General features: G+C 51.7%; 1 protein-coding gene across 1 annotated transcript; it reads left to right on the plus strand.

Annotated features, from left to right (window-relative positions):
- The first annotated feature begins 16 nt into the window (after window positions 1-16).
- On the plus strand, window positions 17-7,523 carry PEX11B (peroxisomal biogenesis factor 11 beta). The gene is made up of 4 exons (XM_084823987.1): window positions 17-380; window positions 3,206-3,321; window positions 3,994-4,195; window positions 4,916-7,523. Exons 1-4 carry the CDS (start codon window positions 325-327, stop codon window positions 5,286-5,288), a joined length of 747 nt encoding a protein of 248 aa, XP_084680113.1. The 5' UTR covers window positions 17-324; the 3' UTR covers window positions 5,289-7,523.
- Window positions 7,524-16,428: the final 8,905 nt, after the last annotated feature.

Consider the following 16,428-nt stretch of genomic DNA (forward strand, 5'->3'; position numbering starts at 1 on the left):
TCAGGCGAGGGCGGCCGGCCCCGCTGCGCCGGAGCGAGCCAATCGGCGCGGCCTCGCGGGGGCGGGCGGAAAAAAGAGGCCGCGGACGCCCCGCGCCTTCGCGAAACGTTCTGGCCGGGGTTGTCCCTCGTGCGCTTCTGTACCGGCCCCGGAAGTGGCGGCGGGTTCCCTGGCGCGGCGGCCGAGGGGTCGGGCCGCCCTCGCAGAGCGCCGGCAGGAGGCGGAGGCGGCGGGCCGGGCCGGGCCGGGCCGGCCGCGCCAGCAGGCCCGTGGAGGGAAGGGCGGCCAGAGAGGGCCCTGGGCCGGGGCAGGCTCGCCGGCGCCATGGATGCCTGGGTGCAGTTCAGCGCCCAAAGCCAGGCCAAGGAGCGGCTCTTCAGGTCTGCGGCGGGGCGGGGCGCTCCCCCTGCGGGTGGAAGCCGGGGCGGGGCGGGGAGCCCTGCGCGGGGCCTGGCAGGCGGGGTGGGGTGGGCTAGATGGCCTCGGAGGCCCCTTCCAGCTCTGCGGTTTTGCGGCTCTGTTACTGCCGCGGGGCGCGGAAGTCCCGCCTTGGCAGCAAGTCGTAACTCCTGTGAGCCGCCTGGAGAGCTTTGGCTCTTGGGCGGCGGCGTGGAAATGTAGTCAGTAAATGAATAAGGGCGCAATCCTATGCACGTTTGGACGGGAAAAAGGCCCTACCGCTCCCGGCGTTCCCCATCCAGCCAGCTGGGGAATGCTGGGAGTTGTAGGGCTGTTTTCTGTCGAAACTTGCATGGGATTGCGCCCTAAATAAATAAAATAAGAGAATCAGAAGAGCCCTGATGCTGGCTCAGGCCCGGGGTCCGTCTCGTTCACACGGTGGCCCGCCAGCTGCCTGTGAAGCCGCCTTAGACCCAGTCGGACCACTGTGTTGGAGTCCCGTAACATTTGGGAGTCACGCGTGCTGAGGTGACATCAGGCAGAACTGATGCACGATATGTTTTTGCTTCTCTTTTTAATGTAGCAATGGCAGAAACTGATGATGATGACATCAGTTCTCCATTCTTCTTGCATCTTATGATGGCATACCCTAAGATTTCCCTGGAGGTCCACAAAAATATCACTCGCGCGCAAAGCCTAAACATCAAGGACACAACAAGAGGCGTTCACAGTAGCTGCCCAACGCTACAACAGAGCTCCCTTATTTTCTTCCTGGATCCTTGCCGAGGCTTGAGAATATGTCAGTTATGTTGGGAGACCTTTCCATTTGGCTAGGCAAGTGGTCCTTCAGGTTTAAGCAAGTAAGGGTGTTTACTTCCAATGCTTTCTTTAATGCAAGCTGGTGCAACCGGATCCTTCCAGATAAGTTGGGACAGCTTCTCTTGGAAGCCACAACATCAAGATGCTGATAAGAAATTCCTGGTTTCGTTCTACATATGAGTTTTTGCTGGCTCTTTCTAGAGGCGGCTATAACTCAGTGGTCCCGAGATCATGCTTCACATGCGGACCACTGCACTGAGCTGGACCAACCTTCCCATGGCCATGCTGGCTGGGAATTATGGGAGTTGTCGCCCAGGACATCTGGAGAGCACCAGGTTGAGGAAGGCTGAGCTTGACCGATGGACAGACTCCCTCTAAGGCAGATTCAGGCTGTCCAGTGCTCATTTCTGTCTGGTAACTTTGCTATGTCACAGCTTAAAACAAACATTCCCAAATGGTGTACTACAAGAGAACGTTCTAGTGCGTTGTATGAAATAACTTTGAATGATGGAAGGCTTTTCCAAGCCACTCAAACCCACAGAAGAGACTGCCCACATCATCTCTTTGTGAGTCACTGCTCCAGCTTTAACACTTCCTAGTCAGCTCTGCTTGGGAGTGGGAAATCTATTCCGTATCTGCATTAGGTGATATTGCTGCCTTCTGTTACCCCAGTCCAGAGAGGCAGCAGGCATACCCACCCCAGGGGGAGGAAAATGCTTGCGTGTCCCGTCCAATAAGGAGGCATAGCTTGAACGCAGGAGGTGGCCGCCTCTGGGGCAGGTTATGTTTATCCTCCGAAGAGACCTTGAGTGCAAAGTGAAGCACCTTCCTAATTTTAATTCAGGAAAAATGCACCTCTGTTGTAATATACTGGGAAACATTAGCTTAAATCCTCAACCCTTGCAACTCTGATCACCTTAGCTGTGCCCCTTTTGAAGAAATACCCAGTGGGCTAGCCCACCCTACTTAGAACCGTAACCCTTCCTTCCCACAACTGATAACTAATGTGGCGTGGTTTGGTTGTATGTCCGGGAATTGCCTAATGATCCACTCTTCTCCCCCCACACACACACTTTCAAACGTGCAAAACTGGCTTTAAGCGGGTAGAGGTTATGTGTGAACCTGCCTGTATGCAGCAACATTACAAAGCTTATTCTCATGTTGCATCTTACCTGTGTCAGTCAAGACTCTTGTTGTCTAGAACTACTAACAATTAAGAGGTGAACCCCAAGGTGTGCTATAGGTTTGATTTATTTGTAAAACACCCCAGTAAATGTTTGTTCTTCCTCCTGCATTCTTAGGAAATTGCTCTTCATTAGAGGCAATATAGCTGTTTAAACACACACTATTTCACTATGAAAACATATGCCCACATCATGCAAAATCTCAAATGATGATTCTATCATTTCTACAATCAAAATGACCAAGAGGGATTAAAACACACACTGACTTCCCTGTTTCCATTTAATTTTAAAATCTCCCAAATATATTTTCCCCATAAACCCGGAGATGGGAACTCAGGACCGTGGGCCAAATCTGGCCCTCCAGGAGTCCTCAGATGACCATGCCCCTTTCCCTTTCCGCCAACCAACCAATTGGTTGGTGGCTTCCCAGCTTTTGCACAGCTTTCCCCCTCATTCTAAAAGGTTCTTTTCCCACCAAAACACGGCCCCCAAGAGCTTCTCTGAAACTGAATTTGGCCTGAGAGAGGTTCCCCATCCCTGTCATAAATGCTGTTTTTTACACCCAGAGCTGGCTGGGGCATGCTGAGAGTTGTAGGGCCTTTTCTGTCCAAACATGCATATGATTGCACTCTTGGAGTATGCAGTTCTGCCTCTCTTCTCCTTTTGGCTTTAGGTTTTTTTGCCTTGTGGTGCCAGATGTTGGGGTGAGTGGTGTCCAGCCTATTCAGTGCAGTCCTGCGTATCTTCTCCAGCTGGTTAACCTCTTGCTTGTGTTGTCATCCCCCCTCTCCTTTTATCCCTAGGGCCGCCCAGTATGCCTGCACTCTCCTAGGCTACACACTGCAGAAGAATGGGGCCAGCCCCGATTTCCTTGCTCGGATCAAGCAGCTGGAGGCGCACATGAGTTTGGGGCGCAAGTGTGAGTGCCCAAGGACTTGACTTGCAGGCGGTGGGGAGTTACGGTGGTCTTGGCGTTTAAGAAACGCAGGCTCTGTTTCTTAATGCTAAATTGTTCTTGCACCTGTTTTGCCTCTTAAATTTGCAAAATGTTTTATAATAACAGAAAAGCAGCCCTGCTCCACCAGATTGAAGGGCCACTGACTTGAGCATCCTGTTTCCCACAGTGGGTAGCCAGATGCCTCCAAGAAGTCCAGAAGCAAAGCCCAAAGGCACTGGCCCTCTTGCACGGTTGCTCCCCAGCACCATACCTCTTTTGATTTGGGAGGTTACATATAGCCACTGAAGAGATTTAGTCATGAGTCATTGAAGTCCCATTCATTTTAATGGGTCTACTCTATGTAGGACTACCATTGGATACTACCGGATATATCCAGACAGGCAGTCAGTAATTAATTAATTTATTTAAAATATTTTTATCTTGCTCCTCAAGCCGAAAAAGACAGTCTGTGCCCACAGACTTACAACCTAAAAAGACACGACACCTAAGGAAACGGGGAGGGGGAGGGAAGAGGAAAAAATACAGTAGACGGATGGCAGGGCTGGTGGTAGTTCAGGACGTCTCTTTGGGAGAGCTACAGTAGCAAGGCCAAAGTAGGCTGTGTTTATTAACGTTGCTGGGCTCCACTTCCAGTATTCCGGCTGGGGAACTCTGCAGATGCTCTGGAGGCAGCCAAGCGGGCCATCCACCTGTCGGACACGGTCCTTCGTTTCTGCATCACCGTGAGCCACCTGAACAGGGCCATGTACTTTGCCTGTGACAATATCCTGTGGGCAGGGAAGTCGGGCCTCGTCCCACACATGGACCAGGAAAAATGGAGCCAGCGGTCGTTCAGGTAGATGGAATCCTCCCCTCCCTCCTGCTCCAACCAGCCTTGTCTTCCTTCGCCACTCTGCTTGGCAAAAACATGGCAAGGGGCGGCTATGTGTTGCTGGGTGACAGCAGTTGCCAATCCAGCGCCCAGGACACCAGGCACATCGTATACAGAAACAGGTTTCCAATGCGACTGCCTGTCGTTGGCGGTGGGCAGGGTCAGCGATGGAACGTCTAGCTCAGGGATGGGGAACCTCCGGCCCAGAGGCTGAATCCGACCTGTGCAGCTGCCCCATCCAGCCCACAAGGCCACAGGTCAGGCCCCGCCCCCTCCAAGAGGGGAGAGGGGCGGGAGCAACTGTGCCGCAGCCTCAAGGATGGTTCCTTGAGGCTGCAGCTCAGCCCGCTGCACTCCTCCCTTTTTGGAGCATGAGAGGCAGGCAAAGCCAAGTCCCTTTCTCCATGTGGAGAGAAGTATGGAGCCCGTACCAGCTCCGGTTTTCCCACCCCAGAAGTAAGAACTCCCTTTTTAGGTGAGACCAGAGGGGGCCCAGGTAGTCCAATGCTCTGTTCCAGGGGCTTCATAAGAGGGCCTGAAGGCGACACTCCCTGCTGTTCATCCTTGGCATCAGCGTACTGCCTCTGTTCACGGAGGCTCCATTTTGCTGTCACACCTCGTAGCCGTTGATACATCACTCCTCCACAGGAGTCACGGGTTCTTCTTTCCCTTCGCGTGTTTCAGGTATTACCTCTTCGCACTGATCATGAACCTGAGCCGGGACGCCTACGAAATCCGGCTGCTGATGGAGCATGAGGGGAACGGGAAGTGCCACAAAAGCGGCGGTGGAGGCGGCGGTTCTGTGCCAGAGGAAGGCGGCCGGCTGCAGCAGCTGGCGCTCCGGCTGACGCTGCAGCTCCGCCTCCTGGGGCACGTGCTGCGGGACAACCCTCCTCTGCTTCTGGACGTGGCGAAAAACGCCTGCGACATTTTCATCCCCTTGGACAAGCTGGGGCTGTACCAGACCAGCTCGGGGTTTGTGGGGCTCTGTGGCTTGACATCTTCCATCCTGTCGATCCTGGCCATCGTCTACCCATGGCTGAAGTTGAAGCCTTGAGTGGCACGGGCAGGGCTCGCGGGCTGCGTGGCGTCGGCCGTGCATGCTGCAGTGCTTTCTCCTCCTCCACGCCAGGGCCCAGCGTGGGGTGCTCGTGACCCAACTGTGCCAGCCAGCCAAGGCCCCTTTGGTGGCGTGGTTCCCTTGGAACTTGGGATCTCGGGGCTTGGGGGGGACATCTGTTTGCATTCTTAAGTGGAGGCCAGCAGGGTGCCCAGACTTCATGAGCAAACCTCCTGACCCTTCTGGGCCACCGTGCTACTGCCCTCCTGGGCAGATAGACCTCAAGATGTATTCTCTCCCCTGTGCCTATATCCCCCTCTCTTTCCACTCCCCAATACCTCTCGTCACAAACTCCCCAGCTCGCTCAGCTGCTCTTTAACTCACCTTGGGCTACTTGCAGTGGTTCAGCCTCTTGGGAACGGTGGGAATGTGTCTTCCGTTGCCCCGGCATTCGAGCCGGGAGGGGCGATCAGAGCTGTCCCCTGTCCTGCCCAGCGTCTCCTAGTTTGACCAGGAGAGCAGAGTCAAGCAATGAAGGTCCATGCTTGTCCTGGTGGACTAGTGATGGTCTGCCCCCCAGGCACAGCGCACCTGTGTCCCTCGGCAGCTAAGGAAGGAGGGGCCGGTGGAAAGAGGCCCTGTTGCGTTCAGTGTCCTCACCGCTTCTTATTTGGTGGGAAACGGAGGAGAGGGAGATGGGGACATGCCTGAACTGAAGAATAAGCAAACGGCATGTCTGCCATTCATGCAGAGCAGGAGTTCCTTTTTTTGCGGGTAGGAGCCCCATCCCCTCTCCAGTTAACAAGTGCGCTCAAGATATTTGGGGCTTAGAAGCTTACGCCCTGATCTTTGGCAACCTTTTCGCAGTTGATTTGTAAGAATACCCCCTGCAGCCTTTCTCTTTAATAAATGTAACCGTCAATCTAGTGAACCACCATCTTCTGGAGCTCTCGCCAGTTCCGTAGGCTTTCCTTTGATGCCTTTTTAATGGTCAGTGGCTATTATTTTTATTAGTTCTGAGCAAAAATGCCAGTTTTCTGCCAGGCAGCTGTTGGAACGTGGCTTTTCGTACTCAGAATGTGGTGTGTGCATCAGATTCTTTTAAAAACTCAGATGCTTTTTAAGATCAAGCTTCTGGCTGTCACTATTTCACAGCCAGAGCTGGACTGAGAAGGCTGCAGTCAGATGAGAGAATTTTGCCAGTGGCAGCTTTTTCTATCACACAACCATGATGGCAGAAGGTGTACCCAGCAGAGTTCTCCCTCTGTGCACCCTGTAAAGCATAGGAGCTCTGTCAGAGTATGCACTTGGCAGCCCTAGTCCTCATAATCTGCCATTTGTGTCCCGTTCACGGATAACTTGAGTAGCTGCAGGACAGAATTTCTGCCTGATGCTCAGCTGCTACAGCCGTAGCATGTGTGCTCTAGTTCTCACTGAGGTGCCCAGCCTGTGCTGAGGCTATACCACTTCAGACTGGGTGTAGGGGAGATGTATGAGGGACCATTCGGTCATTCTAAGAGGGAAGAGAACCCCACCACGTTAGCGGAAATTAGCATGATGAGAAGTTTAGGCGAGGTTCTTTCTCTCTGACGCAATTATCTTCTGTGTGTAGGAAATTCTTTTTATGGGGAGTATTCAAGAAGCTGACACACACACCCCAGGCACGCACGCACACACCCACCCTGCTCTGAAAGGTCACATGGGTTTTCTGAAAGGTCCACACACAGGCAGGGTGAAGCCACCTGATACACTCCAGATGCATTGGAATGTGGCCCCCAGCATTCCTGGCCAGCCACATCTGGGCGGCACCAGGCGGAGGAAGGCTGAGCTAGGCCAACGGGTGGGGAAATCCCTCTGGTCCCTTTTAGCCTGCTGTTCATTGCGCCCCCTTTCCTCCCCACTCTCTGGCCAAGGCAACTAGTCACTTGGGGAGTGGGTTTCTAGCTCCTTGCTCCTGCCTGTCCTTCCGCCCCACCCCCCCACCAATCCAATTCTATTGCCCCTTCCATACTGCTTGTTAACCTCCCCTTCCCCGCCACCCATCTGCCCGATCCATCGCCCCCATCTTGCTTTTGCAACAGAGTAGTTCGCCTGGGACAGGTGTGCTTCCCCCATTGCTTCAACGAAAACGTGACCACTTGCCCCAGTGCTGGACGGCATCTCTGCTGCCTCGTAAGTCTGTCAGAGAAACGGGTGATCATTTGATCTAATAAAATACTGTTGGTGTAACTTGTGCAGCTTGGATAATTTTTCCTTGGGGTGGGGGCACTGATCGTGAAAGCTTGGGGTTCTCAATACTGGCTATAAACACCCTTGCAAACCACTCAGTGGGGGCAGATCGCCCTCCCTCTCTTCCACTTGCCTTTTTCTGCTGCTCCTCCCTCTCGGGGCCTCTTTGCTGCCAGGAAGCTGCTGTCTCTTCTGAAGCAGTAGGGGTGGGGGGCTCTTCCAGCTGCAAGTCCCCTTCTCCCAGGAATGCTCCCCACCTGCTATTCCCCACGAAAAGATTGCTGTGTGTGTGTGTGGGGGGGTGTTTTTGTGGTTAGGCAGAGGCACTTGCTACCATCAAGCCAGCAGTCTGGAGGAACCTGGTGGCCACAATCTCCCGAGTTAGGGGTTGCAGGGCTGGGCAACCAGTTTTTGGTGGGGGTTGAATTATTTATTTATTTATTGACAATATTTATATACCGCTCCACATCAAAGATTTCAGAGCGGCGAGCAACAAGATAAAAGAATAAAACCCCTGTAATTAGAACATTTTTAAAGAACAGATTCTGAACATAATAAACAGCTGCTGGTCACTCAGGGGAAGCCTCTCAAAATGTCTTCAGGAGGCGCCGAAAGCAACACAACGTTGGTGTCTGCCTGACCTCCAAAGGCATGGAATTCCACAGGAAGGGGGCCACAACACTGAAGGCTCTCTTCCCGGTGGACTCCAGCCGGACCATAGGTCCACATGGAACCACCAGGAGCAGGCCCTCCGATGGCCTCAGTGATTGGGCAGGTTGATAAAGAAGGCAGCGCTCTCTCAGGTATCCTGGTCCCAAATTGTTTAGGGCATTAGCTGGTACTAATACCTTCAGCCTGGCCCAGTAGCAAATAGTCAGTGCATTTCCCTCAGCAAAGGAGTTGCACGCTGAAAAGGGGCAGCTCCTGACCACAGCCGAGCTGCTGCATCCTGCACCAGCTCCAGCTTCCGGACCAGCCTCAAGGGCAGCCCCACATAGAGTGCACTGCAGTAATCCAGTCTTGAGGTCACTAATGCCTTTACCACTGTGGCCCAGCTGTCCCTGTCCAGGAGAGGCCGTAGCTGGCGAACCAGCTGAAGCTGGTAAAAGGCCCCCCAAGCCCCCCCTGGGCCCTCCACAAGCCAGATGATGCCACTGGGCATGGCCACGGCCATTGACGTCATCACATGCCCCCACACATTTTGCCTTGCTGCGCTTGGAGGGGTTATGGAGAAGGGGTTCCTCTGGAGAGTGGGCCTTGCAGGCTGAGCCCTGGAGGAACCCAAGGGAGCTCCATGGGCCAGTGGTTTCAGGAGGGGTCGCAGAGATGTACAGGTCACTTGCTAGGGGCAGGAGCAGGATAAGTTTGGGGAGGTGTGGTTCTTGCTGCATTATCTCTGTTCAATTAAATTTTATGTCCTTTCCTCATCCACAAAGTGGCTTGTAAGTTAAAATCAGTAAAAGCAAGTAAACTCTGCTGAGTTTTTTTTTATGGGTGGGGATTTTGTAATAAAAATAACACTTAAGCGTTAGAAATGCTGTCCTGTAGCATCAGTGAGAGCAATGGATTACAGATTTTATTACTTTGATTTTTAAAAAGCATGTTCTGCTTTATTCCCCTTCCCATGGTCAGTGTTGGGTTTATTATCTTTCCCCATCCTATTGTACTCTCACAAGAACTCTGTGAGGTAGGCTAGGCAGAGAGAGAAAGAGAGAGAGAGGGTCCCAAAATCATCCACTGAACTTACAGCTGACCTGGGGAACTTGAATCTCCATGTCTCTTCCACCCAAGATGGGTAGGTAACTTGTGCCTCCCCATCGCACACGTTTTGGCCTACAACTTCCATGATCCCTCAGCATTAGCTATGCTGGCTAGGGCTGATGGGGGTTGTAGGCCAAAACATTTGGAGAGCACAAGTTGCCCACCCCTGGTCTGAGACGAGCATTCAAGCTGTGACACCAGGCTAATGCAACGCCCAGATCCAGAGATCTATGTATGCAACACCAAACCTTTGCCAAAAGGCTTTAGGCTGGGCAATAAATTCCAAAACAGACAAAAGGGTTGACTAAAACATCCTTATTGAAATACTTTATACTGTTTGGGTATGTAAAACCCTTTTTGATGCTGTTTGTAACTTCAGCATAAACCGATAGTAACATGCAAGTGCACAATAAAATATAGATACAACCGAAAGAGTAGCAAATACAAAATCCTGCCATTTGAAGCAAGCAGCATAAAAATAAGGAACTTAAAGAAAAACTTGAGCTTAAAAATTCTCCTATAACTCAGCCTCATTGCTAAAAGACTGAGAGGAGCAGGCAACCTGTCATAAGCCGGCCAGCTCGGAAGGTGGCACTATTTGCTCACTCTTGATGCAGCGTCTAACAAGTCATGTATACACCCCAGAATTTCGAGGGAGAGTAGTGCTTTACTTCCTCCTACGACTTAATACATTCATTATTCTTTTCTTAACTGATACAGCCCGGTCAAGGGTACACAGAGTTTCGTAACTGAAACTGATCCCTGCCCCAAGGAACTTACAATCCAAACTTTGACAGCGGGGAAGGCAACGGATAAGGGATGGAGGGAAACCAAACAAGAGAGATGCTGTGATTCACCTCAGTCCTGTCTGGAAATCTGTCCCCACTAAGCAGGAAGCCTCACCAGAGTATGATCGGATGGGAGAGCACAGTGTGTCCTGTGCTCAGTGCCAATGGAAAAGCAGGCTGAACATTCTTAGCCATTGCCCCAAAGCTGTCAGTGGGGGCCAAGAGAGTGCCAGCTGGAGTAGATAAGAATTGGCGTTGCTGTCTACTGTCTTCCAGCCCACGAAAAAGAGACAAACAGCAGCTCCTTGGCCCTCTGCACAGGAGACATAGCCACTGCGGTTGTGGCCCCGTTACTTTTTTCTGCACCTGCAACAGGGGCCAAAGGGGGAGGGGGGAGATCTGTCCTCCATGGGTCACAATTCTGCAGGGAATTCTCCTGCGCTACCCCACTGAAATGAACAGGAGCTGAGCAAAGGCATGGTGCTGTTGCGGAGCTCCCACTGACTGCGATGGGGCTGGTGCAAGAGAACTCGCTGCAGAACTGTGCCCTGTGGAGGGCAGATTCCAGCCCTCCACGCAGCTGGCATTAAAAGCCAAGGAGTCCAGGTTTCCGTTCTGGCGCATCTCTTTTTACTAGAATGAAGCAGAGCGATAAGGGATTGACTCGCAGTGTGAGCATGTCTTTATCTCAGGGCTGGGTGGACTCCTTTGCATCATCTACTTTGTTTGTTTTAACTGGAGCTTGAGATCCACCCGCTGGAGTCAGGGGCAGAATAGTGGCGCATGACGCAGGCAGACATGCGCTAAGAATTTCGGACCTGGGAGCCTCTGAGCACATGCTCAGCTCAGCAACTTCTGATCAGCACCAGAACCTAATTCACTAGTCTTTTCATATGAAGATCCACTCCTGGCTCCCCCCCCCAGTGTACTTTTTCAGCAACCTAATTTGGGGAGGGGAAAGCATTTTAATTGTTGCTACTGTGAGACAATTGGGAGTCAGAAACCCTTGGGGATCTACTGCAAATCAGAGATCTACCGGTAGAATCATCCAGGTTTTTGAGGGCTCTTGGTTTACACATCCTCAATGGCCTGCCTCCCGTAGTGTGTCCACATTCTCACCACCATTGTCCCCAGCTGCTCTCGCTGCTCCTCTTCCTGTTCCTCATTATGGCTCCCGCTTGCTTGCTTGACAGGCAGAGAGAACCAGTGAGCAAGTGGTATATTTTTCTTTTAAGAATTCTGAGGGAATATTCTGCACATGCTCAATAAAGGTGTGAGTGAAGGGGTGGGCACCATTTTAGGCAGTTACCAGAACTGCAATGCAGAAGAAGCTTGTTTTCTCCTCCCTGTAAGACCCTGAACCTTAAGACAGTTAGTAGGGGAGATTTCCTTTTGAAAATTTTTTAAAGTGTCTTTTTTTCCCCTTCCAAGCACTATGAGCTCCTTGTTTGTTTATGTTCCTTTATATTGTATAAAGGGCTGTTTAAGTTGTTCCTGTGTTGCTGGATCCTGAGCCATATTGAGAAGATTGCTGCAGAGCTCGAGCGAACAGAACAGAGACTGTTTTCCTTCTTCTGCCAGCAGAAAAACATCGAGCTTCAGAGAGAAGTTTTATTTATATTTTTGCTGCAAACTCAAGCTGAAAAAAAGGACAGAGCTTTGGGAGGGCTGTTCGCTGTTTCATTGTTTTGGTGATAACGGTATGGTTATGCATGTAAAACTATTACATGTGCATTATTGTTTTAATTAAGATATTAAAATATATGTAAATTGCCCCTGTACAAAGCCTTTGCTTCGAGTCCCTTTAGAGACCCTGAAGAAAAAGTGTTGCACAAGCAGGCTGTGGTATCCGCTGCTGCTGCTCCTCCTCTCCGCTACCGTTATTTGGGCCAGAGAGAAGAGCAGGCGAAAAAGCAAGTTGCAATGTTGAAGAGGAGGAGCACGTCCAGGTGGCCCCTGGGCAGGTGTGGGCCCTTGGCAGGTGCCCAAACAGGCCTACTGTCGACCCCGGCCCCGAGCAGCGTCCCCAATCTAGATCCGGCTACCTTCTGCCCACCCCTGCTTTAGCCAATGTTACATTTTTAATTCCCCCACCCACGTGGCCAATTCTCGTTCGTGTGGGGTTGCTTGCGCCAGCTATTTGTGCATTATCTCCTGCTGTGTTTGCAGACCTCTTTAGGAGAAAAACAACCACCCGGACTTGTTCAGATCAACCTGAGCGCACATGTAATGACCCACAGCGCTTCTGCAAACCGTTGAGACCTAGCAACGGAGGGAACACCCTGGGACCGTCCAGCACTCACTGGGGTGGAACTGCGCATGTTTCTATGCCTCTCAGCCCCGTGCTGCGCCGCGCCGCCCACCGCCCACCCCCCGGCTGTGAGGGAGCTGTGCCTTCATGCAAACTTCTCCTCCTTCCTCCCCCCCACCCTCATGACACCCTCCTTTTTAAAACTTCATGAATATCGGAACCTCCGGAGCTGTGGTACTGGCAGGGCATTTTGCAGGGATATTAAAGCTGACTTTAACTAGTGAGGCTGTTGTAAGGATGCCTGAAAGACTGTATGTGCTTGGGATCCCTGAAGTCATTGCACTTCTTTTCCCACCCTTCCTCCAGGGAGCTGTGGGTGGCATTCATGGCCTCCTCCGCCATTCCAAACCCGCAACAATGCTGCGAACTCAGTCAGGCCACAGGGACGTGTGCCCGGATGTGTGAATGTCAACCAGTAAGTTTCAAGGATTAGTCTGAACTTGGATGCTCCTCTCAGTCGAAAGCTCAAACTCTCCGTAACACTCCATGTATTTGATGAAGTGGACTGTTGTCCACGAAAGCGCCTGCCAGAATAAATGCGTTCATATTTAAAGTGCCACAAGACCATTGGGGTGTGTGTGTTTTTCCTGCGGCAGACTAACATGACAACAGCTCTGCAAATGGCTAAAATAAAATTAAGTACTCCCGAGAACGTCCTGTTCTGGACCCTGCTTTTTCAGGCAGTCTGAGGGGGACTTTTATCAGACTCCTGTAAGTACAAGGTGTGAAGGTGACATCACACGTGTAGGAGCATGTGTGATCTCTTGTTCAAAAGCATGGGAGGGCCGAGGGTCTGTGGCTCAGTGGCAGAATGTGGATTTTGCAAGCACATGGCCACAGGTTCAGTGCCCAACATCTCCAGTTAAAATTCTCAGGTAGCAAGGATGTGAAACAGCATGTTTACTCAGAAGGAAGTCTCCATGAGCAAAATGGGACTTACTCCCTAGTAGGTCTGTTTAGGACTCCAGCCTAAATCATAGGGCTTTGAAACTGAGCAGGGGGTTGGACTCGATGGCCTTGTACTATTCTATGATTCTATGAAATGGGTGCATCTGTTGAATATAAATCCACCTGCGTATCGCCAAAGCTTCAGTGCAGCTGGCATTTTGAGAGACTGATTTGCCATTTAATAAACAAAAGGTGCCGTTGGTTTTCATTACAGATAAAAGCACCCGGACCAGAACAGGCTCTAAGGATAAATAGGTGTGCCATAAACAACCAAGACGGCTACCAGCCGACAAGAGCAAAAGCCAACGATGCCTCCTCTGAAAGTGGCCATGTGTCCTACTTCACGGAAGACAGCCCTCTTTTTGGAGGCATCCTCTGTCTCAGTTTTCCCCAACCTGGTGTCCTCCAGGTGTGTTAGACTACAACTCCCATCACGATGGGAGCTGCAATCCAACACATCTCGAGGACATTGGCCATGCTGGCTGAGGGATGATGAGAGCAGCAGTCCCATCATTAGGAGGGCACCAGGTTGGGGGAGGCTCCTCTGCTTGAAGAGCTGTTTGGCCCCGATCCATTTTTGTATTATTGTATATTCCTGCCAAGGAGGGCAAGAGGCCATTGTGGGATTTTCCGCCACAGGCAGTGTCAGCATTAAGGGTGGGCATGGTCAAGGGCCCACACCCCAGCAGAGCCCCCTGGCCGTGCTCCTTCTCTTCCCCATCGCAACCTGCTTGTTCTCTGCCTCTCGTTCTGGCCCGGCCAACGGTGGGGCGAGAAGGAAAACCTCAAAAATCTGGCTGCGGCACTGGCCGCAGATGCCAATATAACTTCACCGGCCTTGGGAAGCTTGTGTCCCGACTGTTGTGAGGGCACCATTTGCTGTTCCACCTCAGGCAGCAAAAGTCTTGGCCCAGTCCCAGGGCGTGCTTAGATTCCGGTAGACCTGGCAGAGGACACATAGGCGCTGTTATCAGTGGCCACTGCACGTTTTGGCTTGGCTCTTGGTCTAGGCCTTGTTCTGTAGTTTGCTAGACCTCAAACTAGTGGCATAGATCGATCTGGGGGGAGCGGGCATTGCTGGGCGGGAGGACCCTGCATTTGGAGACTGGGGCTTAGATGTGGTGGTCTTTTAGACCCTCCCGGCTTCATGGTTCTGTGTTCAGGCTCTGCTTTCCCATCCACACTCTTTCTTTCTTTCTTTCTTTCTTTCTTTCTTTCTTTCTTTCTTTCTGTGCCACCAGGGTCTGCTTTGGCAAGCCTGGATGCTTCAAAGTTTGGGTCTTGCTATCTCCCATAGGAGTTTGCGGGAGGGGGAGAGAAAAACAATTCCTTTTGATATTTCTCTTCCCATTTAAAAAAAAAAAACATTACTGTTCTCTGAAACAGGCTTTGCTGGACACCTGCAGCGGCAGAACAAATGTTCCTAAACGTGTCGAGTGTTCGGCCGCCCCCCTCCTGGTTGCGTCGTTTAGCAACATTTAGGTTTATACGCTCTGCTCTAGCTAAATGTGCGCAGCGTTGGCAGGCATCTGGGGGCAGGCGCTTTTCTTCCTTCCCGACGAGGGGTCCACCTGAGTCACTCCACACCCCTGCACATTCCATTCAGCAAGCAGCTTTTACATTTTAATGTTTGATTTCTGGGAGAGGCTGTGATCCATAAAACCCACAAAGCTTATAATCTGTGGGAATGCAACTTTTTTGAAGAAGACGAAGAAGGGGCAGGAAAGATTGGGTTTCTTTTGTGCAAAATATTATGAACTGCCAGTGATCATTCTGTTGTCTGAGAGGCAAATAGTGTTCCCTATATACCAATGGTGCGGACTTATTTCTTAGATTTATTAGCTGCCCATCTAGCCAGCTATCTGGCCACTTTAGGCGGTGTACGATACAAATAAGAACACAAAATACAGCGAATCAACTGAACAAAACAACATTGCTTTAAAAAAAACCCCAGCAAAAAACCCACCCCAAATGCCCGCCTGGACAGCCAGGTCTTCAAAGCCCAGCAGAAGCTCATCAAAGAGGGGGCATGACCGAGGTCACGAGGGAGGGAATTCCACAGAGTGGGGGCCACTAGGGGTGTACGAAATACCCTGTTTTGTTTTGTGGCATCCGCTGGCGGGGGGGAGATGATCCATCCCTCCCCCCCGGAATCCTGGCTGGCCGGCTCCACTCCGCGGTGATTCAGCCGAGCCACTGGCTGGCTCCGAAGCTCCAGCAATATGGCCGCCATTGCCATGTCACTGGCTGGACTGACGTAATGCGGACGCAAATGGCATCTGGCATAGCAGATGCCATTTGCGTCCCCGCTCTTTAACGTGATAGGCTATGTAAATCTTTACGTAGCCTATCACGCGAAGGAACAGGGACGCAAATACGCCATTTGCGTCCCTGTTTTTTCATGCAATAGGCTACGTAAAGATTTACCGTAGCCTATCACATCAAAGAGCAGGGATGCAAATAGCATAGCGGACGCCATTTGCGTCCGCATTACATCAGTCCAGCCAGCGATACTGCAATGGCGGCCGTATCACTGGGGCTTCAGAGCCGGCGGCAGGTAGGATCTGGCCGATGAGGACTTCGCGAGGAGGTGGAGGTAGGAAATTCGATCCTCCACGGACTTCGGGGGGGCCGGATTCAATAGAATCCAGCCTCATTGGGGTCCGTGGAGGATTTCTCCAACATCCCTTGGGGCCACCACAGAAAAAGCCCTCTCCCTAATTCTTACCAGCCTAGCTGTCCTGGCTGATGGGACAGACAGAAGGCCATCCGAGGCCGATCTCGTTCAACAGCATCCCTGGTGTTGCTGGAGGTGCTCCTTAAGGTAACATGGGCCAGAACCATTTAGGGTTTTAAAGGTCAATACCAACACCCTGAACTGGGCCTGGAAAACAATGGATAACCTATGCAACTCCTTCAGCACTGGAGTGATGTGATCTCGCCAATGGCTGCCTTTAACCAGGCGGGTGGCCTGTTCTGCACCAACTGCAACTTCCAAACCGTCTTCAAGGGTAACCCCACATAGAGCGCATTACAGTAGTCTAGGCAAGAGGAGACCAGGGCATGAACTACTGAGGGGAGCAGATGGTTAGGGAGGCAG

The sequence above is a fragment of the Heloderma suspectum genome, chromosome 17 (genome assembly GCF_057233095.1).
Source record: "Heloderma suspectum isolate Gila_16-S chromosome 17, 16-S_ref, whole genome shotgun sequence".
NCBI classification, from domain to species: domain Eukaryota; kingdom Metazoa; phylum Chordata; class Lepidosauria; order Squamata; family Helodermatidae; genus Heloderma; species Heloderma suspectum.